The sequence below is a fragment of the Argentina silus genome, assembly GCF_951799395.1.
Source record: "Argentina silus genome assembly, chromosome: 1".
In the NCBI taxonomy this organism is placed as follows: domain Eukaryota; kingdom Metazoa; phylum Chordata; class Actinopteri; order Argentiniformes; family Argentinidae; genus Argentina; species Argentina silus.
In genome coordinates, this window is record NC_139655.1 from 30,517,526 (window position 1) to 30,543,630 (window position 26,105).

Consider the following 26,105-nt stretch of genomic DNA (forward strand, 5'->3'; position numbering starts at 1 on the left):
TGTGTCTGTATCTTCAATAAACTTATTCCCCTCTCACTCTCCCTTTGTCCATAGTGTGTCTCTTCTGATCTCTTCCCCTCACAAACCCATGCATGCATCGGGAACTACCAACCTTTACCTGAAAACAATATTTGCATGAAATATCTGTTGAAATTATTTCCAGATTTAGGAAGGATATTAGGATATTTGTCATAGGGTATTTGTTTGTGTATTTAAATACCAGACATTCATCTACAAGTAATTGATCATATCAGTATGTAGATTGATGCATACAAGTGAACATTAAACCTTTCGCCCAGAGGATGGCGCTAGTGAGCCATAACCAAGTGATACATTTATGGGATTATGGCCAATAAACACGTCCTCACTCGTAAAGAGTTGTATCAGTTTTGTCATTGTTTTAAGAATGCTGCTGGTTATAAAATGTGGTTAGTGTCTCTTTCTTACAGACAGTATATACAAAGTAATACATATCCATAACATACAGATTAATACGTTTTTCATTTTGTAGTTTCCAAGGAGGTTACGCTTCTGTTTTACGTAGTGTGTGTTGGAAGCAGGTTTGAAGCTCCAACTCATCACTGAATTCATGATTTTAGGATAGGCCTACTGGGATGTAGACACAACCTGTATCTATATGTAGTCATGATCTTTGTTTTCATGCAAATAGGATCCTCATTTGTGCCAATTCACACCTATCCAATTATCAAAATCCTGTTATGAATGCTACTTGTTTAAACAAGAGGTGGTCCTGTTCTTTTGGAATCACCATGCAGGTGGGTTTGGTTCAAAACGGACTGCGCAACAACTTTGCTACGTTCTCATTGGACGCAACGACGGGTCGGGGAGGCGACACGTCTGACAGTTCAATCACTTGAGCAACACACATACCAGTCAGAGATAGCCTGATGACCTGTAACTTCAGTCAAATAAGTTAGATATAGGTATTAGCTACAGTTGCTTAAAACTTACGACAAACAACTACTAGACTGAGCAATTTGTTCTAAACGGCAAGAATGTTGATCCCAGCTGGAGGATGATGAACAGATTATGGAGACTTGTGTCAGTGTGCCTAATTGTAGCGTTGTGTTGGTAAGTTGTTTTCAATCAACAAGTCAGATGTTTTGCCTTACTAACGTTAGACAAAAGTAGTTTAAATGTAAACTACTAATGTACAGTACTGAAGTACTGTACTGCCAACTACAATTATTGTTGTTAGCTAGGAAGCTAGCTAACGTTAGCTAGCATCAGCTAACTGCTAACGTGGTGATTTGGCACCATTTGTGCGACCAGTGGTATTATAGCTAGCCCTGAACCAGGAATGATATCGTACTATATGGTAGATGGGTAGATGTGTTATCTAAACTGTCAATGTATTAGTTAACAAAGTCAGCTAGCGAGCCTGCTAACTTTACACTCAATGACAGGTCATAAACTAGGTACATATCTAGCCAGCCAGCTAGTTAGCTACAACAAGCTAGCACTGATTGAGGACAAATTACGTTGCTTGTGACAGTCCTTGTGATGGATTTGACTTTACCTCTTGACAGGGTTATCTACAATTTATGTAGTCAGCAAGCCACAGTCGCTAACTGCATTAGGTTGAGTAAACCTTTTAATGCCACACTGTTGAGGTCCATCAAGATCCTAACAGTAGTTCAAAACTCCATCCAGGGTGTATCAGGATGTGCCTGATGCACCTATTTTCACTGGCAGATTACGAGCAGTAGCTAATGAATGATTTTTACACCAAAGATGATGTGATGCAGTGTTAATCTGTCATCTGGGTGTGGTGTTGTTGAGAGATGATGGCATGCATGACCTACTTTAACTGTCATAGTTTGGCAGCACCATGGCATGAGTCTGTTGGAGTACTAGGTTTACTTTCTGAACCTGCAGTGCACACAATCACCTAATCTGAAATCAGACCTGTCAGGTGCCACTCTTCCCTGTCAAAGGTTTTTGGTGTAGGTTATTTCAATTAAATGTACAGTTGATTGTCAACCCAACACTCTAGCTATAGATGATGATGTTGTCGATGGTGATGACTCATGTTTCTCCCACTTGACAACAACTTTGAAGAGTCTATGAATGAATGAATGGATCTGAAATACAGGATATCAGGATATCATTGAACTTGAATGTACTCCTATCTTTTTGGCCATACTGTATGTATGAGCTGTGCATCAGAAAAGTACCTGGAGGACCATGTGATGTGTAAGGCTCCTCTTGACCTTTGTAACTGGTATGATATGACGTATCGTTTATCTCCTTTCGTCCTACTGTAGTGTACTCTAGGCTACTCCCTGATATGCTGTGCCACAGCTGTGGAGGTGGGGCCTGAATTCAAAGCGCTATTCTTATTGTATCAACCACACTCTTAACTACAGTAGGACTCATAGTTAAGACTCATCAGTCATGAATGTGTAGGGAAGGGATGTGTAGTTTTACTGATTGTTATCTTTTATTTATTACAATGTTAGTACACCATTTTTTTTTACTTCAAGAATAAATAGCTATATTCAGTTAAGAATATAAGTTAGAAATGCCTCATGGGCTTAGTTCAACTGTCTTACCCCTTTAGAACCCATCATTTAAGCTTGTTTTACTCCATTGTTTGTAAACAATGTAATTGTAAACAAACACTGTTTCGCTTCAAAACGGTTACAACTATCATTGTGATCCCATGGATGGTCAGTCCTTGCATCCATAGCTCTGTCTATGACATTGAGAGTGGTTACATTTCTCCAGCCCAATGAGTGGCAGGGGACCACATTGTTGTTGTCTGAATCCTAGATTGCCTTTTTAAAGCCACTGTTGGTCCTCCTCAGGGGTATCATTATGAATACTGTTTTTCTTTTTAAAAAGGAAAAATCCTTGCAGCTTATTTGTTTGTTTTTTACTCATTTGTTTGAACCCCTAGCTTGGTGTTGTGTTGTGCAGGACAGTGGCCAAGTAGACTACTTAACCTACATTTCTCACTAGACAATGGACTTGTTGTTGACCAGGCCACATAAATGTTGATGCAGCTTCAAACAAGGACCTTTGTCCCCAGAGGAACGTGAGATTGCTGTGAGTCAGTGTAACTAGCCTATTTACAAATTTGTCACAGTTGATTTCAGCTGTTCTGTGCCAAGAATGGGACAGCTGTGACATTGACTTGTCTAATTCTCTGATACACTATCACATGATGACAGCATGTGGTGGTTGTATTCCCTTGCCGACACGTGGCTTAGTACATTGACCCCCTCAAATCGCTGTTAAGACAAACTGTGGGTTTCTGTTAGTAGAAGCCACCTGGTCTCTCTCATAGTCATAACCTCAGCTCTGACACCGTGGGCAGCTCTGTCTGTTTGCTGAATGACTCACACTGCCTCTTTGAAATTGAGTTGTTTTCCCTCAAATCAAAATAGTGTAAACCAACAACCATCATATTGTAGCATTCCTTAGGAAACTGTATATTGAACCTGGGCTAACACTGAGCTTACAGAAGACCCCACCTGATAGGCTGTTCCGTTCTGTCCACTTCCTATTCTGTCCCCTTCCACATCCCATAGGCACCCCAGTGGACATGTTGACTGTAAGGAGCAGCTCCCAGAGGCCCAGACCCTGCCGACTGTTCTGGACGCCAGTCAGGAGGAAGAGCCAGGGGAGGAGTCTCATCTCAAGGTAGGTCATCTGGTCTATCCAGGCCTTTTACCGTACATTGTCCCATATGCATTCCCCTGTAATCCTATCCATGTTATTACTATTCATAAAGCCTACATGAGTGCTTCCCACTGCACATTACAGTGTTAAACACCAACCCGGCTTCTAGACAACTACCTCTCCCCACCGCCTTGTGTGTTATTCAGGTTAAGGAGGAGTGGGTGTTCCAGGCCTTGTCTGAAGATGGGCTTCTGACAGAGGGAGACCCTGCAGAGGAGGAGTTGGTGACACAGGGCTGGGTTGAGGAGCAGGAGCATGTACAGGTACATAGATGATTACTAGTGATGAGTCCAATACGTACTGAAGATCTCCTACAAGGCTTTCTCAGTATGTACTTTAAGACTTGGATACCATCCATCAGACTAGCCTATTGATCAGTGCATTGATTTTTCCAGAAATGTGTGTAGCATAAAGAGGGTGTATACATTTGGCTCATGGAGTTATTATGGGGCATCTACTGTCCCTTTGTCTACCTTTTAACTCACCGTTCAACACCTTCCCTTTGGACAGGAGGAGGAGGAGCTTGTTGCAGAGCCAGAGCCAGAGCCATTGATTGAGCCAGAGCAGCCACCTCCTGAGCCAGAGCAGCCACCTCCAGAGCCCTCCGTCACCCAAGACCAGCAACCCACCCCCACCCCAGACCTCTCACCTCCACCATCTCCCCCTGCCCCTGCTGCTGAGGACTCCTCCAGCACCCCTTCCTCTGAAGACTCCACCTTCAACAGGTAAACACACAGTAAGCCTGATCCAGGCCTCTAGGGTAAAACTAGGAGTGCTTTTGAAGAGCTCCCATGAGGCTTTTGCTTTGAGATGATGGCATGAGGTTTATGCTATTGTCTCTCCCTCCAGTGTGCCTGAAGATGCCACTGCTGATATCCCTGTATCTGACCCCAGCAATACTGATCTGGCCGCTGAGTGTGAAGCGGGAGAAACCAACCCCTATGACAGCCCCCATGCTAGGTGAGTTAGTACAGTCTGTCCAAGGCCCCCCAGTGAGCCTCTCAGTGATAGGCCAGGTAATGTGATCCTAGGCCTAACCTGATGTTTTGTTTGCCAGTGGCCCTCTATCAATGCCAGCTGCTTGGCAGTTTTCCATGAATTTTTTACTTTTTCACCAATGTTGGGCATTCCACCATGTTTTTCCCCCTATTGTGTCACCATGTTGAATCCCTCTATTTCTATGTTGCCCTCTAGTCTTCCTGCGGTCCTGGAGAACACTTCAAATGCTCACAGTGGGGGAACCAAACCCCATGTGGACCCATTAGTGACCCAGGGGGCCAATGCCTCCCGCATGCTAAAAGAGCAGGTACAGATTACCATTGGTAGACACTTTGTCACTCCATGATTTGTACACTGAGCAACTTGAAGGACATCAATCGACTGATTTGTTCTATCCTGAGATAGATAAGACGTCAGTGGTTAAAGATTTAAGTGACTCAGTATTGGCCTACAGGTGATGTTTGTGCTTTTACATGTTGATAGGGCTTGAGTTCTCACGTTGCCACAGAGACAGATCCAAGTGTGCCCAATAAGGACCCAGAGGACATCCCCACTTTTGATGAGTGGAAGAAGAAGATGATGGAGGTGGAGAAAGAGAAGAGTAAGATATTGTTGTTCCTGATCTCTCTCTCAAAAAACCCAAAACATGCAGTAGTTTAAGTTTTAGTTTAACTCTCTCTGTCTTTCTCAACCCCCCCTCTTTCCACACCATAGTTCAGTCCACTCACACCTCCTCTAATGGGGGCTCTCACCCTGGGAAAAAGGTGCAGAAGAACTTCAACAACTATGCATCCGTGGAGTGTGGGGCCAAGATCCTGGGTTCTAACCCAGAGGCTAAGGTATTACCATCCATGTCACACTGTCACCCTCACACCCACAGCCTAGGAACCACTCAGTTCAAACTGTCAGAATGTTAGCTGTTGGATTAGCGTCAACATACTGCTTTAGTCAAATAAGTACGAGGAATGTTCTGAATTTTGGGAAGGAGCGGTTGGTTGTGGAAGCAGAGACTGATTCTTCTTATTGTTTATCTCATAGAGCACGTCAGCCATATTGATGGAGAACATGGACATGTACATGTTAAACCCCTGCAGCAACAAGATCTGGTGGGTGTCATCCACACGACAAGATGAACAACATAACTGTGTGATGGGTTAATGTGTGCAAGTGTTTGTATCTCTCACTAAATGGCTTCTGTCCCCTTCTTCTACTCTGCTTATAATGTTACCTCCTCTCCTTCCTCTTCAATTCCTTCTATGCCTACAGCTAAAGCGAACTCACAATCATTCATTATCATCATCCTCATCATTCTGCTTTAACATTCCTCTCTCCACCTTCCTCTTTTCCTCTTCTCTCAGGTTCATTATTGAGCTCTGTGAGCCCATCCAGGTGAAGCAGCTGGACATCGCTAACTTTGAACTCTTCTCATCCACACCTAAAGACTTCCTGGTTTCCATTAGTGACAGGTTTGCAGCCATACAGACCCAATGAGAATGACTTGTTTCATATCTAGAAGTCTGTGATTTGACTAAAGTTAGCGCTAAAAAGATAGCACTTGTACTGTACACCAATGATGCTACTAAATGTAACTATACCAAATAGTCAGGTCAATTAACACATTGTTAAATGATCCTTTCTCAGATATCCAACCAACAAGTGGCTGAAGCTGGGTACCTTTCACGGTCGTGACGAGCGCACTGTCCAGAGCTTCCCATTGGACGAGCATCTGTATGCCAAATATGTCAAGGTGTGTATGGCCTCTCTGCCTGGTCCCTCACTTCTCTATGTCTCACTCTACTCATGAAGACAAGAGGAATCCCCCACTTGACTCTTTTGTGGTCCTGTCTAAAACCAGGGGTCTCCTACTCCAATCCAGCAGGGCCTTGTGTGTATGCTGGTTCTCTGACTCCCAAGCCATGACCTGCCCAGTTAATGAACCTGTTTTCACAAAAGTATTTTCTCAATTGTTAGGGAACACGACTCCTCGCATCCTCTCCTCCGTCCTCCACTCGTGTCTAACCGAAAATGCACTGGAGGAGAAGATCAAGGTTCCTCTCCTTCAGTATTGTCCTTGCAATGCTTTTTCAGGAAGAAGCGAGCGGAGGATGGAGGAGAGGACGCGAGGAGTCATGTTCCTAACAATTGAGAAAAGGCAAAAGTGTTATGAAATGTACAGAACATGTTTTTATCCCCCAATGCAGAGATGCCCTGCCGTACAGCATCTCTCCGACCAAGAGCAGAGCCAGCATACACTCGGTCCTGTGTTGAATACCTGTTTCTTCCCTTAATTTTGTGTCTCTTCTCTGTTTCTCTTGCTTCAGATGTTCACCAAGTACATAAAGGTTAGCCCATTTCTGTCTTAGAGGTCTGTGGTTGAGTGGTTGAGTGGGTGGAGGGGGTAGAGGGGGTGGAGGGCAGGGCTTTGGTGTCGGTCATGCTAACAGCAGGAGAGGCTTGCTTAACAGATCAGACCCGGCTTAAGCAGGTAGCAGAGTATCCCCTCAGACAGCCAATAAACAATGCAGAAATACCTCAATCATCATAACATTCTATGTGCATATTACTGGATCCCTTTTCTTCTTTTTTTTGCGAAAACCAATTCTTTGAGTTTGCAGATTAAGGCGATCAGATCACAGCTTCAAAGTGTGCATATCCCCAGTAGCTTGTCGCTGACCCTTCAGACAATTATCATCATAACTAACTCTCATGTAGGAGGACATTATGTACCGCAATTGCAATAAAAACAGCAAAATTTGTAGCTTTGCAAAAAAGTGGTGAATGGCTTCCCAACATGCAACAGCTGCCTGTGTCCTGGATGTGAATGTTGTCTGTGTTTTTACAGGTGGAGCTGGTCTCTCACTTTGGCTCTGAACACTTTTGCCCCCTCAGTCTCATCAGGTAGGCAATGAATGGAGTACATAAATATTATAAAGATGCATGGTTTCATAAGCGTCAATTTGCACATGTTGTCCTTTTTAAATTGACACACCCTGCATGTGTTCCAAGTCTGGATAAACCTGTAACACTGAATTGCAGATAGTAGGAGAGGTTTCAGTGACTGTTATGTAATGATGTTTATGGGCGAGTACTAGGAGTGATACGGTTACCCCCTGGCTGTTGCCCCCCATAACACAGTTAGTGAGACCGAGAGTATTCATGCATATAGAGCTGTTGATGCTGTTGAACTTGGCACTCCCTCTCTCCCTCCCCCTCCCTCTCTCCCTCCCCCTCCAACACCATAAAAATAAATTGGCTTGTCGCGGGGGCAACTGCAGTCGCTGAGTGTGTAGAACATTTTGTCTTCACAAAAGTACAGCCACTCCTTTTACTTACTTTTTTTCCCCTATAGGAGCAGTAATAGTTGGAAAAAAGAGCACTAGAACATACCGTACTACTGTATCAATCTCCACCACTAGGGACATTGTAAAGGAAGCGTGGACTCTTAACACATGCATACATAGCTAGACCCTTGATAATGAATTAGTGATACTGTGTTTTGATAGATGGTATATATCCTATACATTAAGGAGTTTGCAGTTTGCGTTGGAGACCCAATTTACTTATACTGAACCAGGCAGGTTGAATAATGTCACTCACTACAGGGATATCTCTGCTTGCCCCCTGGTGGCCATTGGAGAGTACATAAAAATTCTCTAACACAGGGGCCCAGATGTAGTCTTTCTTTGGGTAATTCTTTGTAAAGCCACTCTGACATTCAAACCTTTTAAAAAAAATTGTATTTAGAAAAAATAGGTCAAGAGTAACTGGGCTATGTATGTCAAATAAAGTCAAAACAGTACCCAATTGCTCCTTGGCAGTCACATGGGGTTTCAAGTTGTCAATGTGTTCACAGGTATCCTCCATGTTTTACTAGTGTACATGATAGTGTATTGACCTCTCCCTCTACTCTGTTGAAGGGTGTTTGGAACCAGCATGGTGGAGGAGTATGAGGAGATAGCTGACCCCACGGAGAGATCAGAGGACCAGGAAGATGACTTTGGTGAGAGCCTCAGAGCGACTGAGTAGATGTTTGGATCTCTCTGTCTCTCTCCTCCAGTAGTCTAGAGCATATTTGACCAGACAGTGAATGCTTTGTATTGGTATTACATACACATGAGTAAATAATACGGCCAGCACTCTCAAATAGAAAAATAATTGTTTTAATGTACAGTGCCTTTGGAAAGTATTCAGACCCCTTCACTTTTTCCACATTTTGTTGTGTTATAGACTCAATTTAAAATGGATTAAATTAAAAGAATTTGCCATCAGTCCACACACAATATCCCAGAATGACAAACGAAAACAATAATATGAAGACAATATATATATATACACTGTAGGTGTATATATCATATTATAACTAACACAGTAGAATAATGTCTGATCTACAGGAAGTAAAATTCTCTCTCCACCCTGCAGATAATCCTGCTGGGTATGTTCCTGCAGATGACAAGTCTTCAAATAACCTGATTGGATCAGCCAAAGGTAAGTTACCCACATCTACACAGTATATTTGGTGTCACTGATATGTTCCTATACCTTTGTGATGGATGGATGGATAGATGAATTAGTGTGGAGGAAGTTGTCTGTCTCTCATGGGTTCTCTCCTACTTACAGACGTCATTCTGAACATGGTGACTAATATTGCGGTCAACGTGCTGGGGGGAGGCCCAGAGATGGAAGGTATAGTACCAGCTGCACTGCCACCTTGTGGTCACATACAACAAAGAGCTCTTTATCATGAAAAGAACATTACATTCTGAGTTTTTTTTTTTTTTTTTAACAAATTAGAACGTTTACAGCTATTTTAGTTTTTCAGGCTGATGGGATATTGTTCTGAGAGGTCTTATTTTGTAGTCAGAACTGACCTTGTGTTTACATGACTTCCTTTACAGGGAACTTTTCAACGCAGGAATTGAACATGACTGAGACATCTACATCATCTCAACTCGACCCCACCACCACCACCCTTACCCCAGCGTGAGTACTAGTGACCCGTGTCTCATCATCATCCAATGATTCACTTGATGTAGATTCACTGTGTTATCGCAAAGCCTGCAATGTAATTGGTCAACATGTGTTTTCTTTTACTCATGGATAGTGACACCCCCCCCTCTCTCTTTCTCTCTTTCACACTCTCTCTCACCCACACATTCTCTTCCCTCCCTCCCTGTCTCTCTCTCAGGCCAGATACTGTGGAGGTGGATCAGCCTGACATCCAAGTGGACCTTGATGTGACCATCACAGAGGCTCCTACACCAGACTCCCCCATCCCAGAGACCCCATCCACAGAGCAGGATCAGATAGTGACTCCCATACAAGAAAAGGATGACGACTCAGTCCAGTCCACCATCACCTTGCTGGATGGGGAGGAGGAGGAGGTGGATGAAAGGGGAAGAGAGGAGCACTATAACCCTGACATCCGACAGCAAGAAAGCCTGGACTACTGTGAACTGTCTTCGTCCTCCTCCTCCTCATCCTTGTCTTGCACCTGTTCAGCCTCCCTCCAGGAGTACCTCCACCGCCAGTGCTCTGTCATGCTGACTACTCAGAGGAAACATAACATCCAGGAGAGGGTGCCAGAAGTCTTCCTCCCTCAGGTGGACAATCCTCTCTTTCCTCCTGTCTCCCAGACTCCCCAGCAGCCCCACCCTCAGGGAGACCAGCCCAAAGAGAGGGAGCCTACCCCTGCACAAGAAGCCAGCCCTATGGAAGCCCCACAACTTCCACAGGACCACACTGAGGCACTTGGAGAGCCCAGCTCTGAGCTCCCACAGCTGGAGCCTAGCCAGACCTCCTCCCTGCCCAGCTCCACTGACAGCCCTACCACCAGACCCACACCAGCAGTGGAACCGTCCCAGGCCTCCACCAAAGACCTGCCTAAGCAGAGGCACCCTGATGCAGAGAAGAGCCATGAGGTGCATGCAGAGGAGGAGGAGGAGGAGGAGAAGAAGAAGAAGGAGGAGCAGCAGCAGCCCACTCTCACCTTTACCGCAGCAGCCACGGCCCCAACCTCCACCAGAACCGACAGCAGTGCCACAGTTGACCAGAGCTGGGGAGCCCCTACAGAGGAGAAGCCCAGCTTAGAGGTTGATCTCCCAGAACAGGACGCCCCCATTCACACCAAAGATGTGGCTGGTCCACCCTACCCTCTCCTCCCCGCTCCCAACTCTCCCACAGAGCAGGCTGTCCCCCGACCTGAACCAGAGAGTAGCAGCAGTGTCTCTGAGGAGTCCCACTCTGCTGCCGGAGCTGGAGTCACAGATCCCTTGGATAGCCATGCAGTCTCCACAGAAATCAAAGGCGAAGAGCTTGTGGAGGACATCCTTTTCACCTCGTCCAATAGTAACGGGCAACCACCTCGCCCCACCTCTTCCTCCCCCTCCCCAACCCACTCGGAATTCTACGCAGAGCTCCACAACACCACAGAGCCAGTGAACGGGAACGGTAACCAGGTGCACGGCTCCAGCCAGAAGGAGTCTGTGTTTATGAGGCTCAACAACCGCATCAAGGCCCTGGAGATGAACATGTCCCTGAGTGGACGCTACCTGGAGCAGCTCAGCCAGAGGTGTGTGGATCACAGAGACGTGAAGGGCCACACACAGTTACACTGCTGCGTAGAGAGGGAGAGAGGCATGATTGGGCAGTACAAACACAATACAGCCATTTTGTTCTATTGTGATTTTCTATTGTTTTCTACTGTAATTTTGTGCATTTTAACAAAAAAAAAAATTTAATTATTTTTTTAATAACACTGGCACTACTTTTCCCACAACTGTCAAAGTAGACAGTTCATGAAATGAGTAAAAACTGTCATATCTAAAACCTGTAAAAGGTTTGTCAATGGCAGACAACAAACGCTGTTGAAATGTGTTATGCATCATTCCTTTGCATCGGACCAGTCAATTGAAGGTTAATATTCCTGTTGAATTTAGATGGCATTCCTTTTAGATTGTCTTTGTGGTACTTTATTGAAGGTACCGGAAGCAGATGGAGGAGATGCAGAGGGCTTTCAACACAACCATCATCAAACTCCAGAACACCTCGAGGATAGCCGAGGAGCAGGTGAGGAGTGGACGAAAAAAGGGACTCATGTTAAAGATGAACAGTGAGAATGTTTAGAGTTGGTCACATGCAAGGTTTTGTTTGGATATGGATTGTAATTGAAGCTGTGATTGATTGGCTGTGTTGGTGATCAGTTGTGTTGATGATTGGCAGTGTTGGTGATTGTCCAGCTGGTTTGTTTCCTTTCTCCCCATAGGACCAGCGTCAGACAGAGTCCATCCAGGCGCTGCAGGGCCAGCTGGAGAACATCACACAACTGGTGCTTAAATTGTCTGTCAGAGTTAGCCAGCTGCAGAGTGAGGTAACTACCCTAGCAAATACTCCTAAATACCTGAATGGTGATTTATTTTTTTCAGCTAAAATCTATTTCATTTGACTTCTAGCTAGTCGTTTATTTCAATCATTACAATTGCATCATTAGAATACCATCTATACTAAGTATATATCTATGCTAAGTATATAACCTACACTGTTATAAAGTCTCAAGTTAAGAGAAAAAAAAAACACTTGCATTTCACGTTCTCCCTCATCTACCAGGTCAAAGTAGCGAGATTTTTGAGTAGGGATTTTTCCTAATCGATTATGAGTCCAGGTATGAGTACTCTAGTACAAATTGAGTATCTCCACATGTCCCACTACTATCGTACTGTGTGACCACCCCACCTCCCATACCACCACACCACAGAACTGCTGTCTAGTCTGTCTGGGTGTTAACAGCGTTGAATCTGCCCTGTGTTGTAGGTGTCTGACAGACAGAGCTACCTCTTGCTGTGTCTGGTTCTGTGCTTGTTCCTGGGCTTGCTGCTGTGCATCCACTACTGTCGGATGTCTGCAATGCCACCCTCCACAGACCCAGAGCCTCCCATTCCCAAGAGCTACAGCTACTACTCCCCTGAGAGGTAACCAGCCTATACAACTCACAACCAATACATATATGCAACACATATGTATATATTCACTTCATGTGTAGTGCTGTGGGATGATTTACCACAGAAATGATCAGAACATTAGTGGTGTCGGGAAGCTGTGTCATCCTACCTTAATTCACACTGTCTTCTCCACACAGGCGTTGCTCATATGATGACACGGGGTTGAAGAGAAGAGCGTCGTATCCCCTTCTGCATTCTGATTCATTCCAGTTACCTACTACTGAAGGCAAGTTACACACATTTGTGTCTGTTTGAGACAATGTGCCCCCCCCCCCCCCCCCATGTTATTTATCCCTGGAAATATTGATGGCCTAGCTTTTGATCTTATTAGGTTGATCAGTGACATTCAGTTGATTGACAATATTCAATGTACTTCTCAATGTACCTCTTGTTCACAGGTCCAGAGTTGCCACATACAGTAGAACCTCAGAGGTTTTCAGCAGCTAATAGAAAGGTATGGAATTATATCTCTGTTGGTAATTGTGGTGGATTTTTGGGAAAACAGTTATCCACTGTCACATGATCTCTCATCTCCAACAAGTAAATCTCTCTCTCTCTCTCTCTCTCTCTATGCCTATTCCTCCCTTTGAAGAAGAAACGCAGTAAGATGAAGCCCATTGAGAAAGTTGAGACTCTGAAGTCCACTGCTCCCCTGCTCGCTAATGGAGTGCCTGTGTGTAACGGTGCCCCTCATAGCATAGACACTACACCCCCAAGGGGGGGACTAAGTCACCCCACTTTCAAGGACTCCCCATCAGAGGGTAGCTCCGAGGGCTCCTCCCAATCAGATGAGCCCTCCTTCTGCGGCATCGCCGCCTGCACTCGCCTCTGTGATGGCATGCCCCCGCCCAAGAGCAGGGCAGAGAAGCGGGCCTTCAAGCGCCGGCGCTCCAAGCAGGGATGCGTGGTGGTGGACCTCCTTCAGGCCCCCCGGCGGGACAAAAGTCAAGCCACACCCATCCCCACCTTTCAGGACCTCATGAGGGGAAACAAGGAGCTAAACACCGGGACATTTGGGGTGACAGCGCTCTCGGGTCCTGTCTGACCCTGCCAAGACTCCTGTCTGCTCCCGCAAACCTGAAAGGGGGGCAGATGTTGTCCCTGTATACACAGAGGAGGCTTAAAGCTTGGACATGCATCAGACAATCCCCTTGTCTACCACCACTGTGTTATGTTCTATCCATGTTCTTTGTTGACCCTTTCTCTGACTCTGAACAATGAAAACTTCAAAAGTTTTCTTTTTGTCATGAGGTTAATACTTCACTGAGATTCTAGTTTGAAACTGAGTTTCGAAACTTGAGTTTAGAGACTGCTGACACACTTGATTTTAGAATAGTCCTTTTGTTCCACTGGAGTTTTTTTTCTTCTGCTCTGCTCCCAGGCCATGCAGCAGCTGTGTGTTGATTTCCCACATTTTGATTGTCCATCTCTAGATTAGGACCAACAACCTTCCAGCTACTGCTCTTCCTACTACCTATCAGTCGCCCCTGGCTGCTCTCTCTAAAATACCTGTGGGTCCTCAAATCTGTATTGACTGATCTTCACTACTCCACTGTACATTTAGCCTTGGTGTTTGCTAGTGTCATTAGAGAATGAAAGCCTCTCTGTGTTATGGTCTATATTGCTTCAAGTCTTGGGTTCAGTTTTTGTGAACAGTTCATCCAGATCGAAGTGAAATGGTGTTGTGTTAAATTTCATTGGATCAGAACAAGATAATTTCTGTCTGGATTTCATGTCTGAAAAACTGCCCCACTCAATAACAACCCATTCATGTGTGTCATGATTTACATTCTGCTCTAGTGTGCTTGCAATGTATGCCATGAATGTAGTTTGACTCGTATATAGTCAAACAACCTGTTTCTTGGCAAGGATTCAACCTATTCTCAGGTTAGATCATAATCTGTCTGCCATCAACACCATGACATCAGAATCTCCTCACTTGGAACTAGGAAGCTGAAATCAGACATTTTGCGCCTAATGTTGGCAGAAATAAGTTAATCAAGTAAAAGGGCTCAAAAAGAGACGCAAACCTGTTGCATGGATGGGTTACAATTATTCCAAATTATTATTAGTAATGGATTATAATAACTGTGATTAATGTTTTACATCATGAACTGTTAGCTACTCTGTCTTCATAGTCCCGCTGAGATATTTTCCCCACGGGACAGAACAAGATATATAATAATGTATTGACTGCACATTCTGGAAAATGTCGTTAATTTAGAGAATGTTACGGTATCAGAAAATGCTGGAAATGGAGCCAATAGGTGGCTCTGCTGTACATCACGTGACCATACAAGGAAGTAGGGTACCGAGCGGAGCCTGGCGCCAGAGAGGAGCATTCTGTCGAGACCAGAGAGATAATACTTTTTTTTAAAGCTGTCTTTTGCCGCTTTGAAATGGGGCGTTTTTGTGCTTTTCCCAATTGCCGGAATACAATGAAAGTATGGTCGCCAATTAGCTTTCACAGACTTCCTCTACGTGACAAAGAGAGGGTGAAATTATGGCTAGCTGTCCTCAAAAGAGATGTCAACACTCCTCCTGACGCTCTCCGATCACTTGATTTACGGGTGTGTAGTGCACATTTCTCGCCCCATGACTTTCAAGTGGGTAGCAAGAGACAACATAACCTCCTCAAGAAGACTGCGATTCCACTCCCAATCCTTGGCCATCAACAGCAACGGACGGTAAGAAAATGGGGGCCGTAGGCTAGCACACACCTAAGCTAACCTTTTTGAGGACGTTTATAGTGTGTGATCACAAGGTATGTGCAGGAGAGGATTATACGAAGAGCTTCAGCAGTAACAATGTGGTCATTTGAAATGCAATAACTTAGTTGACTGTCTATTAAGTGAACGTTTCACAACCAGGATATGCCATTCAAACAGTGGCAGTGGTTTCCAGACTCCGCGACTGTTTTGACAGTTTAACAGCAACTGTAACTTCCAGGTCTCAAAACATTCCAATAATTAGATTACGCATAGTAGCAAAGCCTATTTAAAGCAAAATCGCTGGTTAACTTTATTATCCAAAGTTATTGTAGTGTTTAGAATTAGGGTGCCTAAATCAATGGAGGCCAGGGAAAAAAAGTGATATGATATGAAACAAATGATGTGACGGAACACACCTGAACCAGAAACACCTGTCAAGCCAATTGTCCCATCACTTTTGGATACCCTGAAATAGGGGGACTATGTATACAATTTCTGAATGGTGAAACCAATATGTACACAAATACCATCACCTGACAATCTCTAATTCAAGCTCCTAGCAATTGTTTGTTTTCACATCAAAGTTTTTGGAATGTAGAGCCAAAAAAATGCTTCACTGTCCCATTACTTGCCTATGCAGTCCAGATAGGGCACTGTGAGCTGGCCCCAGTGAAATGCTAGCAACATTTGGTAAGATACAGCTGTAGACATTCGACCACTTTAGACTCAAACTCACAAAAGATTAGTTAAAATCATCAGATATTTATGTACAGTCCATTATAGGTGCCCTATGCAGTTACAGTAAAAAAAAAAAAACAGCAACACTTTGTATGACACCGCTGATGGTTGAAACTCACTTGATCCATTTTCTGTAAGTGTTGAGTAGATTGGTAGTAAACATGAAGGTTAGCCTTGGACTATTATTTGTGTACAGTCCATTATACATTATAATTGTCAACATTAGAATGATCAAATTGAAATTGTAGACTATACTTTCTGTTACGTAGTATGCACTTATTTAATTTCAAAAGGATAACATATTGTGATCCCATCACTTTCCAGTGATCTCTTACCTCATGCTTTTATTTTGAAGTCGCGAAAATGTTACCGAAATTGTAATTTTACATTCATCTTAATGTCAGAATCTGCTGCTTATTGTCATTAACAGAACAGAGATGGGAATGCTTCAGAGATCACTGTTTTCCTATCAGACAGCGATGATCCCTCGTCTCTGACTGACGTGGACAGCTGTCAGTCCTTTGACTATGAGGAGGATGAAGATCAGAAGAACAAGAGGGTCAATGAGATTATTGAGAACAAGATCTCTGTTGAAAGGGAATTAGGAGATCAGGTGAGCCAAATTTTTGGGGCAGAAATCCTAAGATCGGGAACTCTCAAGTTCCAAAGAAATAAGCATATTTAAGACAATCCTGTTTTCTCAAGGCAAAGGTTTAGTGAGCTGCGGAGGAGGACATTAGAGGAGGGATTACGGGTTTTTGAAATGTATTGAAATTGACTGTCTGTCTGTAGGTGTCTGGAAAGCACATTTCTTTACAGCAAAGGCAGACCAAAGGTTTGTAAAACTTTTGAATTACTTATCACTAATTCGTTTTAGAAGTTATCCTTTTCAAAAAAAAAAAAAAAAGGAAATGCGCCAAAAAAGTTTTAGAACAAGCACCATTATACATCATAATATCAAAGTATACCCCATCATTCTTTACATTGGCCTGTGTGAGACGATTATCGAAAATGAACCAGGGTGTCTTCAATTCCACAGCTATGCAGACACATCCTCCTCGTATTCAGTGTGTTGGAACCAACTATACCAACACTCTTGAGTAAGTCCAGATATTCACTGTACTAATGATGGCATGCTGTTGAGTAGCTGGGGGCCATATTAAATAGTTTCCTATCAGGTGTTTTGCTATGTTTCTTTCAACTGTGGAGCAGTTGTCTTTGTTTTGAAACTCTGGACACACATTTTTGTGATTGATATTGTTATTGTCTTGTTTTGTTACCTCATCATTTGCATACACAGGAGTGAAGACTGGTATGTGAACATAGACTGTCTGCTGCAGTTGTTCCTGTTGTGCGGGAAATGTGGATTTGATTGTGGTGTCAGCATGCAGGGCGAAAGGAGACGCTTCTCTGTCACTCAAGAGTGCCAATTCTGCAATCACTCCAGGATGTGGATGAGCCATCCAGCAGCTTCTGTGGAAAGCTCTGCAGAAAGACTAAAGATAGTGAACAGACAGGTTAGTATTTAGAACACTATCACAGGTTAATTTGAAAAAGAAACTGAATAATCAATATGAATTATCTTTTCTTCCTCTCTCTCTTTTAGACAGCGGGTAAAGAGACAGTGGCTCCATGTGAGGACCAGGACCTAGATGACGCATGTCCCCTGCCTATGGAATACACTGAGGACAATGATAGGGCAACTACACGCAATGAGGAATCTATTCTGTTCTCAGAGGTGAAGAGTAAGAAAGAGTTGTCAATGGAAGTCAAGGAAGCCATTATGACGCTGAAAGAAGAGAAAAAAACAATCAGAGAAATATCCCAAACCTTAGGCTTAGCAAAAACAACCGTTTGGAACATCATTAAAAAGAAAAAAACCACTGGTGAGCTCAGCAATCGCAAACGTTCTGGTAGGCCAAAGAAGCAGACAAAAACACAGGAAAAACGGGAGAGTTCAGATAAGTGGGAGCCACCTGTGGAGGTAGAGATCACTCTAAGATCACAACCCAGTGTTTCCAAATCCTCAGACAAGTCTGAGCCCACAATAGAGTCTGAACTCTCCAGTTCTCAGACAGACGGAGCGGGAAAAGAGAGGCTTGTGGTGGAGTGGTGCACTGGCTGTGGTGCAGAGCCAACTCTCACTTGTGCCACAGAGCAACATGCAATGCTGTATGTCTGTGGTGTGTGTGTGGGTGAGGGTGTCAAGGGTATACATTTCTGTGAGCACAATATGCCGTTTTTTTGTCCAGACTGTGGTCAGCATTTTGTAGATGAGCATGGTCTCAAGTCTCATCAACACATCCACCAGCCTGAACCGGACCATGTTTATGCATGTCAATTCTGTCTCAAGTCATTCAAGACCAGGCCGGACATGCTAGCACATGAAGAGAGCCATACGAAGATGAGGTGTCCCTACCAGTGCACAGAATGCCCAAAAAGATTCTGTAAGGGAATAGAACGAAATGGCCATCTACAAAACCACAGTGGCCCGACTAGACTCATCTGCTACACATGTTACAAAGAGTTCTTTAAGCCTATTGACCTCCAGAGCCATGCAACGGGACATACAGGGAAGCCCTTCAAGTGCCAGGTGTGCCAACGCTCCTTCGCCCAGGCTAGCCATGTCAAGCTCCACATGTGCACTCACACAGGGGAGCTGCCCCTCAGGTGCCAGCAGTGTCACGAGTGCTCCATCCACAAGATCAGTCTGAAGAACCTTGTCCAATGCCAAAATGGGCCAGGCTCTGGTCCTAAAGAGCAGGGGGAGATTCAGGAGCCAAGCACAGTGTCTGAGCAAGAGAGCATGTAGGTGAAATTAGGAGGCACTGGAACTTGTCAATGCCAGACCCGTGTCCTGAGGGGCTAAGCCTGGGCACAAGAGGAGAATACAGGGAGTAAAAGGAGGACCACAAGGAGAGGAAGAAAAGGGATTATACAATAATCTACAATAAATACAATTTCTGAACTGATTGAGGTTTGGCCTACGTGTGACGGCTAGGATTTGGATAGGTAGACACCTTGGCCGCTGCCTTGTATCAAAATACAGCTGGGAATGTCATGAAGGGGGGATTTAAACTGGAACAGCTCAACATGTATGAAATATAGAAAAAAGGGCTTATTTTCTGTCCATAGATGTACTGTATATGAAGGAGTGTGTTTGTCATAGTTGGCTTGTGATTAGGTCTATAGTCTATGGGCTCTTAACCAACATTGAAATGAAACCAAGTCTCATTGTTTTGTTCATATGCTTTTATTAATGCAGAGCTGTAAAAGAAAATGTAAACGTTCTCCTAAAGTCTGGGATGTAGTGTTTGTAGGCAGCTTTTTTCTTTTTTGCTCCTGTTCTCTTGACTTGCAGGCATTTCATTATACCTGTTTAATGTTTTATAACACCTGTTTTCTTTGCTGGGCATATGGAAGACACAGACAGTACATTCCCACACTTGCTTTCCGCAACAATAATGGATAGAACATAATGATAGAATAGAAGTAATTTGTTGACCTAGGAGGCATACACCTTACTCAACCAATAACTTAATTAAATCAAAAACATTACCCACACACACAGTAGAGGAACTATACAGGGGGTAGTGGGGGGTGAAGAGGTTCTTTAGGAGGGACAGTCAAGATGTAGCCTGAAGAGATGGGTCTACAGTGGAAGATAGGTAGTGACTCTGCAGTCCTGACAGCAGCGGGAAGCTTGTTAAGCTTGGTAATGTTGATGTAGGGACCCCACTCATCCGGAAGATGTCTGAAACACCTTACAAACACACCGGTCCAACTTGTCATATGAGCATGCCTTTCTAAAGCAAAGGCATATACATTTTTGAGAACTCAATTACAGTCATCAAAGCATCAATATTACAGCAGTGACTTTTCATAATGTAATGTCAATTTTGGCTTTAAAAATAAAATCTACCAGTGTCAATACTTGAACTGGCATGTTTGTACTCAGCACATTCAGAATTCATGTGGCTCTATGATAGAATCAATACAGAAAATGGTTATTAGTAAGGGGACTCAATATTCCAAAACAGCTTTGGCAAATGAACTACAGCCAAAGTGAATCAAATGTTAGTGTACATTGAGTAAACAATCCCTGTAAAACAATGCAACTCATGACACCCACACTGCTGACAGATGGGGTAGAATGTGGCGAAGAACCTAACGGGCTGTGATTGTGGCTAGGGATTTCCAGGATGTGTCAACACACAAAGACAGTCAAGGAACCATGTGCATAATACCATGGAGCTTTATTCAAATAAAACTTCAAAACATGGAAATGCCACAAGTATGCAAATATACACAATTAAAAACCATACACAAAAAGCAGTACCAAAAACAAGCTGAAAATAAAAACAGACTTCTCTGAAGCCACTTTAAACAAATAAAATAAAGAAAAATACCCCAAAATGAGTAGATGCAAGCTCAACCATATTTAAAAACTGCTTAATCTATGAAGCAAAACATTTTGAACCATTTGATGCAGAACACGTCCTGAGATGGTGGCATGCCCCCCCCCCCTCCCCCCCGATGGCACTTCGCAGGTTATACAGTCTTCTGTTGTCCCTTCTTTCCAATCAGTGATTTATGGATGTGGGGGATGACGCCTGCAAAAAAACCCAAAAACACTTAGGGTCATGATATTTGGATGAAAAAACACCTGTCAGACAAAACACATTGCAAACTGAGGACAAACAACCCCGAGTAATCGCGGAACTTACCACCGCCAGCAATAGTCGCTTTGATGAGAGAATCCAGCTCCTCGTCGCCTCTGATGGCCAGTTGCAAGTGACGTGGAGTGATACGCTTGACCTTCAAATCCTTTGATGCGTTTCCTGCTAATTCCAGGACCTGAGGCGAGGGCGCACAGTGCGAGGGGAAAAATAAGATTCAAGAGACAAGTAGCTGTAAGCAAAAACACTTACGTTGGAAGCCAACATGCTGCTTCAAAATAATGAGATAGCCAAAGATTCAAACGTGCATTTACCTCAGCAGTCAAGTATTCTAGAATAGCTGCGCTGTACACCGCTGCGGTGGCTCCGACTCGGCCATGGCTTGTTGTTCTGGATTTAAGGTGTCTGTGAATACGACCTACGGGAAACTGCAGTTGTCCCAAGAGAACAGGGCAGGAAAACGTGTCATACATCAGCCAAACAACTCATTCGTTGACATTCAGATTCACTCATCATTGCATATTGGCGACCCCCCCCCCCCCCCCCCCCACACACACACACACACACACACGCAACGATACAGCCCTCGCGCTAACATTGGGCTAGCCAAATTGGTGTTGCACTAACCTGCAACCCTGCTCTTTGAGAGCGCGAAATGGCCTTTGTCTTAGTCTTCCCGGAGTCTTTCCCAGCTTTACCACCTGCCTGAAAAAAGGGATACGGTTAGTAATAGTAGGTGTTTCATATGACAAGATAGCAAGCATTCAGCAATGCTGTACGTGAGTACATTTGGCTAACGTTAGTGCGGCTAGGAGTCTAAACAGAATCGCTAGTAGTGATGCCATCAACGCCAGCAGGCTCCGCTAGCTGCCTACATCTGGACACCGCGAGCATTCTCGTCAGATAAGAAAATAAAATGTCACCAATATACGACAATAATCACAGCACACCGGTCCAGGGAAATAATAACTTTCGAAATCTAATCGTTGGAAAAAAAACTTACCATGTTTGTAAAATACCCGGCTCTTTTTTACGCTGCGGCACAAATACCTTTCGAGCTCTCGCCCTCGCTGCTTAGTTTGAACTATTCGTCCCGCCTCGGATTGCTGTGTATTTATAGAATGGGCCTTGGTCCGGGACCTCGCATGCAGCATCTAGCCAATTAGATCTCGATTTCAGTTTTTTGCCATGGCATTTAGCCAATCACAATGAAAGTGCCCACTGTGCGGGAAAAATATCTCACGCAATTCTCGCTTGGTGATGGACAATGTAGTTTTTATTCTTAATTTGTTGTCACATCAAATATACAATATGAATCCCTCGTGTGTGTCTGTGTGTGCGTGCGTGCGTGCGTGCGTGCGCCTGCCTGCCTGCCTGTCTGCGTGTCCAGAGGGAGTTCCTAATTCATTCTCCAACAATTAATGTTAAGACCATTTACTATTGAAACACAGCATACATAAAGTCCTAGACACATATCCTGATCCAGAACATGTGAATGGCCCCTCAGATGGGCAAATCATTGAGACAGACAGGCGAGGGGAATGAACAATAGATTCTAAATAAAGGCTTGATAACTGGCACACCTGTGAATAAGGTAACAATAGCTTGCGTTTTCATTACCGGACCTTTAAACAACAGCATTCACAAATGAAACAGCACACCATTATAGAAACTGTTAACTGGCTGAGAATCCAAAACTATGGCCATGATTCTGCAGTGTTACTATTTCTATCGAATCCTAGTTTTTGTATGTTCAGTTGCATCTTCAGTTTTAGTTTGCATACAATTGAAACAAAGTGAATAGATGTTCTATTACACCTGTGTGTTTACACATTAATATATGCCCTCAGTTAACATGTATACTGCAGTGCTGTGGTATACAGAGGTAGTCAGGTATGTGTAGTTAACAGTTACTGGGGAATGACCCCTAGTACCAGTGTCATCAGCTGCCATTATTGGGTGAGGCAGGTAGGTAGACTGGACCTATCGTCATACCCATCTGCTCAACCATCTGCCTGTTTATTATTTATTTCTCTTGGACTAAAGCCCCTGGAACTAGTTCTATCTGCATTGTGCATAGAGGCCACACTGTGTCCCCATAGGGAGGAAGGAAAGTGGGCCTACTTCCTTCCATTAGGCTTGTCAAAGACGGCCATTAGATGGGCTTAGCCACAAGTTTAAGCATTTGTAACAATCCTAGACATGTGATCTTGGAATATTATATAATAGATAAAAAAGGACTAATATGAGAGATGCTCTTTATTTTTACAGAATACATGGAAAAGTAATTGTCATATTTCCACACAATAATATGTCTCATATCTTGTGTTAATCTATACATTGTTGTATGTTGGAGGCATAGATACAGCAGCTATTATGGTGCACTTAGGTGTGATAGAGTCATTTGCCCACAAGGTGGCAGTAGGTCAATAGTGGTTGCTACTATGCCTGCAAAGCTGAGGAGAGGAGATGTCAATTTGAATGATGATGGGCGAGCATGCTTGAGCTTGCATTGATTATAGCAACATTTTGCAAAGACAAAATGGCCCAAAATTTGCAGCATTGAAAGACAACATATTAGCAAATGAATTCATTAAATGATTTACATTCATTAAAGTTATGCATGCAGAAAACAGGTATGACAGTTGTAAATGTAACAATGTTTTCCTACACAAATGACTGTACCACATCTAACTACCATATACAAAAACCAATGTGATGTAATTGTAATGTTAGTAATCACTTTCATATGTAATAATTGTATTAAATAATATCTGTAGTCGTTGTAATGCCTATTGTTGTAATGCCTATTGTTGTAATGCCTATTGTTGTAATGCATCCCAAGAATGATATTGGAAATTGAAAAAAAGATGGAAAGAAGCACATTCCTACTAGCCAGTGAGAGAACAATAAGAGACGTGTTGACAGTGCAGCTAACTGTGCCTCATCTAAAGCCAATGTCATGCTTCTGTTCCGGGTGAATACCACCACTATTGTGGGTGAGCAGATTTAATCTGGTGTATCTAAGTGTATTAGAACCGGTAACAGTTCAATGTTACAGCAGAAATTAAGAGATAATCTTGTGATCCAAATTCCTATTGCTTGTCATGTTGGACAAATCATCACCCCCTCATAACTAGGGTTGATGCCAAAATGGCTTTGATATGGCAGTGACAGTATGATTCAGCTTCAACAGGTCCATAAATCAATCAATTGTGCCACATAAATGACATCTTGTGTGGGACAGCTGGGGTGTATTCAGGGTGACTTACACTGGAATGTTTCAAATGTTTCGCAGTGCAAATCTGGAATGTAGTTTACCGTGGCCCTCTCCAGAAACATCACCTAGCTCCCACCCCTTGTGTACACACTTTTGTGGACCTGAAAGGATTGGATCCAAGGAGAAGTTTGGATTCTACCTGCAAAATACAGTACCTGTGCAATTATCCACTTTAATGTCATGTTTGTCATTTGAGGAACAAAAGATGTGTGAATAACAATTCAATATTTTGCCATCCAAAGACCACCTAATTCATTTACACCCTCTTGAACAAGTGGGGGAGGGGGATGAAAGAGATATGACTCCTCAATAGCACATTTCACATTCTGGTGCTCACCATTAATATTCTAAAAATATCCTGACCCATTTACCCTCTTGTGCTGTGTGTTTCTCAGGTTCTACTGTACCTTCTGAGCATATTTGTCACAGACATGTAGCAATGATTGAACATTATCAAAGCCTCTTTCAATGAGGCTAATAATATAGATAATCTCTGACATTATACATGATATGACCTTAGAAAATGATTGATGTCTAATTTGCTATAACATTTTTCGAACATTTTTAAAGGTCTGTTTTTTTGCTGTTGTTGTTATATTTTCTACCTTTATTTCAAGTGATAGTGGTATACATCAACTGGTCAATCTTATTCTGGTTCTTCTGTTGTTTAGTGCCAATAATGCAATCAGAGCAATCAGTAAAAACCAGCGATGTCTCAAAAACTTTGTAGTGATCTCATTCAACAGCAATCTCTTAACTCTGTGATTGTATTCCACTGATTGTTTTGATTGCAGCAGTGCTTTGTAAATTACCTTGAGGTCAGGCATCTAGAGGTCAGTTAAAGGGATATTTTACTTTTCTACACCTTCTAGTCAGATGGTTCCTTACACTAAAAGTAGTCTATGGGCAAGGGGCAACTGTAATCCATGGTTCAGAGTTGTTTTAATATAATTTCAGCTAATTTTAGCCACTGGTAACAAAAAACAATGGGAGTGATGGGGGCTCAAAGCAACTCTCTGACTTGGTTGGAAGTTACTTTGAGGTGACCACACATTTTGAACTTTGGCTACTTGCTCCCTACTTACCCTGATCACTCCCATTGTATGCTATCTGACTATTAAGTGTAAAATAGTGAACTATCCCTTTAAGTATCACGTTTTTCACAAACATTTCCAGTGAACTAAGAAAATCTATAGTGAACCTTCAGCGGTAGAGGAGGCCGAGAAGTGTACTCTCACCAGTCCACAAGGGCACAACTGACCGGTTACTCCCAGGAAGGCGTGACTTTGCACACACCTGCCAAGATCTATATCTATTTCAGTGTTTTTTGGAAAGGTTTCAAATGACTGAGGGTTACAAAGGCCATATTTAGAAAATGACTGTTAGGTAGCTAGGGAGAATAATAAGTTTAAAATATATATACCATAATATGGCGAAATATGGTTTGTTTTAGTTGAGTGTTGGGTGCTCTGGCTGATGCGGGATAATTGTAATAAAGCCTCATTTATGCTTATTTTGCATACAGATTGCTAATTTGAATCTCGCAATATTTGTAGCACTACGTTTGGTATTGTTTTCATCTACCTCAAGGGAAGTGAACACGTTGAATCTGTTGAGAGCTCATAGGAACAATCATCAGGGCATTCTGTAGCCACTATGTTGATTATAATATTTTGAAGTTGAAATACTCTAATAATAATTTACTACAAGGACACACCTCTACTGAATCCATGTACATACTGTAGGAGTTAGTTATATTATGCAATGGTTTTCAGATGAGCTTTATTTCTGTCCACTTGAGCCTTGGCACAGTTGATGTGTTGGACGGGGGCCATCCTCATGGAGGTGACTTTCACTCGGACCATGACCAACTTTCAGCGTTCTACAAAAGGTCAAGAGAGAGACAACGCCCACTTGGACTGACGGCGCCAGGGGAACCAGGTTCCCAGCCAACAGTCCATTCATTGTAGAGATGGATTAATGAGCTCGTCTCTAA

At 43.2% G+C, this 26,105-nt stretch overlaps 3 protein-coding genes across 5 annotated transcripts; 2 read left to right on the top strand and 1 right to left on the bottom strand.

Annotated features, from left to right (window-relative positions):
• Positions 1–909: 909 nt before the first annotated feature.
• LOC310811118 (SUN domain-containing ossification factor) lies at positions 910–14,821 on the top strand. 3 transcript variants are annotated; one of them, XM_083679175.1, is made up of 24 exons: positions 910–1,092; positions 3,558–3,669; positions 3,855–3,971; positions 4,219–4,433; positions 4,558–4,668; positions 4,903–5,014; positions 5,191–5,308; positions 5,422–5,546; positions 5,746–5,813; positions 6,066–6,173; positions 6,349–6,454; positions 7,029–7,049; positions 7,550–7,605; positions 8,625–8,707; positions 9,127–9,192; positions 9,325–9,390; positions 9,603–9,687; positions 9,893–11,275; positions 11,685–11,772; positions 11,969–12,073; positions 12,514–12,671; positions 12,839–12,927; positions 13,100–13,155; positions 13,294–14,821. In XM_083679175.1, exons 1-24 carry the CDS (start codon positions 1,037–1,039, stop codon positions 13,744–13,746), a joined length of 3,957 nt encoding a protein of 1,318 aa, XP_083535301.1. In that variant the 5' UTR covers positions 910–1,036; the 3' UTR covers positions 13,747–14,821. The 3 variants fall into 3 exon arrangements, with proteins under 3 accessions (XP_083535301.1, XP_083535303.1, XP_083535302.1); XM_083679177.1 differs by having other exon boundaries at positions 4,603–4,668; XM_083679176.1 differs by lacking the exon at positions 7,029–7,049.
• A 191-nt stretch (positions 14,822–15,012) lies between these two features.
• Positions 15,013–19,465, top strand: LOC310814379 (uncharacterized protein). Its single transcript, XM_083683767.1, has 6 exons — positions 15,013–15,388; positions 16,581–16,763; positions 16,943–16,985; positions 17,190–17,250; positions 17,451–17,667; positions 17,757–19,465. The coding sequence occupies exons 1-6, from the start codon at positions 15,101–15,103 to the stop codon at positions 18,960–18,962; spliced, it is 1,998 nt and encodes a 665-aa protein (XP_083539893.1). The 5' UTR covers positions 15,013–15,100; the 3' UTR covers positions 18,963–19,465.
• Positions 19,466–20,389: 924 nt separating this feature from the next.
• Positions 20,390–21,918, bottom strand: LOC310814386 (histone H2A.Z). Its single transcript, XM_083683778.1, has 5 exons — positions 21,833–21,918; positions 21,457–21,534; positions 21,144–21,257; positions 20,878–21,007; positions 20,390–20,763 (listed from the first exon to the last, which is right to left on the bottom strand). Exons 1-5 carry the CDS (start codon positions 21,833–21,835, stop codon positions 20,702–20,704), a joined length of 387 nt encoding a protein of 128 aa, XP_083539904.1. The 5' UTR covers positions 21,836–21,918; the 3' UTR covers positions 20,390–20,701.
• Between the last annotated feature and the right edge of the window lie 4,187 nt (positions 21,919–26,105).

Excerpts from the sequence above, each read along its gene's own strand:
- LOC310811118 (XM_083679175.1), top strand. The coding sequence starts at position 1,037 with ATGATGAACAGATTATGGAGACTTGTGTCAGTGTGCCTAATTGTAGCG. Across the intron at positions 4,669-4,902 it reads TATGACAGCCCCCATGCTAG|TCTTCCTGCGGTCCTGGAGA; the intron begins GTGAGTTAGTAC and ends GTTGCCCTCTAG. Across the intron at positions 11,773-11,968 it reads CGAGGATAGCCGAGGAGCAG|GACCAGCGTCAGACAGAGTC; the intron begins GTGAGGAGTGGA and ends TTCTCCCCATAG.
- LOC310814379 (XM_083683767.1), top strand. The coding sequence starts at position 15,101 with ATGGGGCGTTTTTGTGCTTTTCCCAATTGCCGGAATACAATGAAAGTA. Across the intron at positions 16,986-17,189 it reads ACAGCAAAGGCAGACCAAAG|CTATGCAGACACATCCTCCT; the intron begins GTTTGTAAAACT and ends TCAATTCCACAG. Across the intron at positions 17,668-17,756 it reads TAAAGATAGTGAACAGACAG|ACAGCGGGTAAAGAGACAGT; the intron begins GTTAGTATTTAG and ends TCTCTCTTTTAG.
- LOC310814386 (XM_083683778.1), bottom strand. Across the intron at positions 21,008-21,143 it reads TAGAATACTTGACTGCTGAG|GTCCTGGAATTAGCAGGAAA; the intron begins GTAAATGCACGT and ends CCCTCGCCTCAG. Across the intron at positions 20,764-20,877 it reads AGCGACTATTGCTGGCGGTG|GCGTCATCCCCCACATCCAT; the intron begins GTAAGTTCCGCG and ends GTTTTTTTGCAG.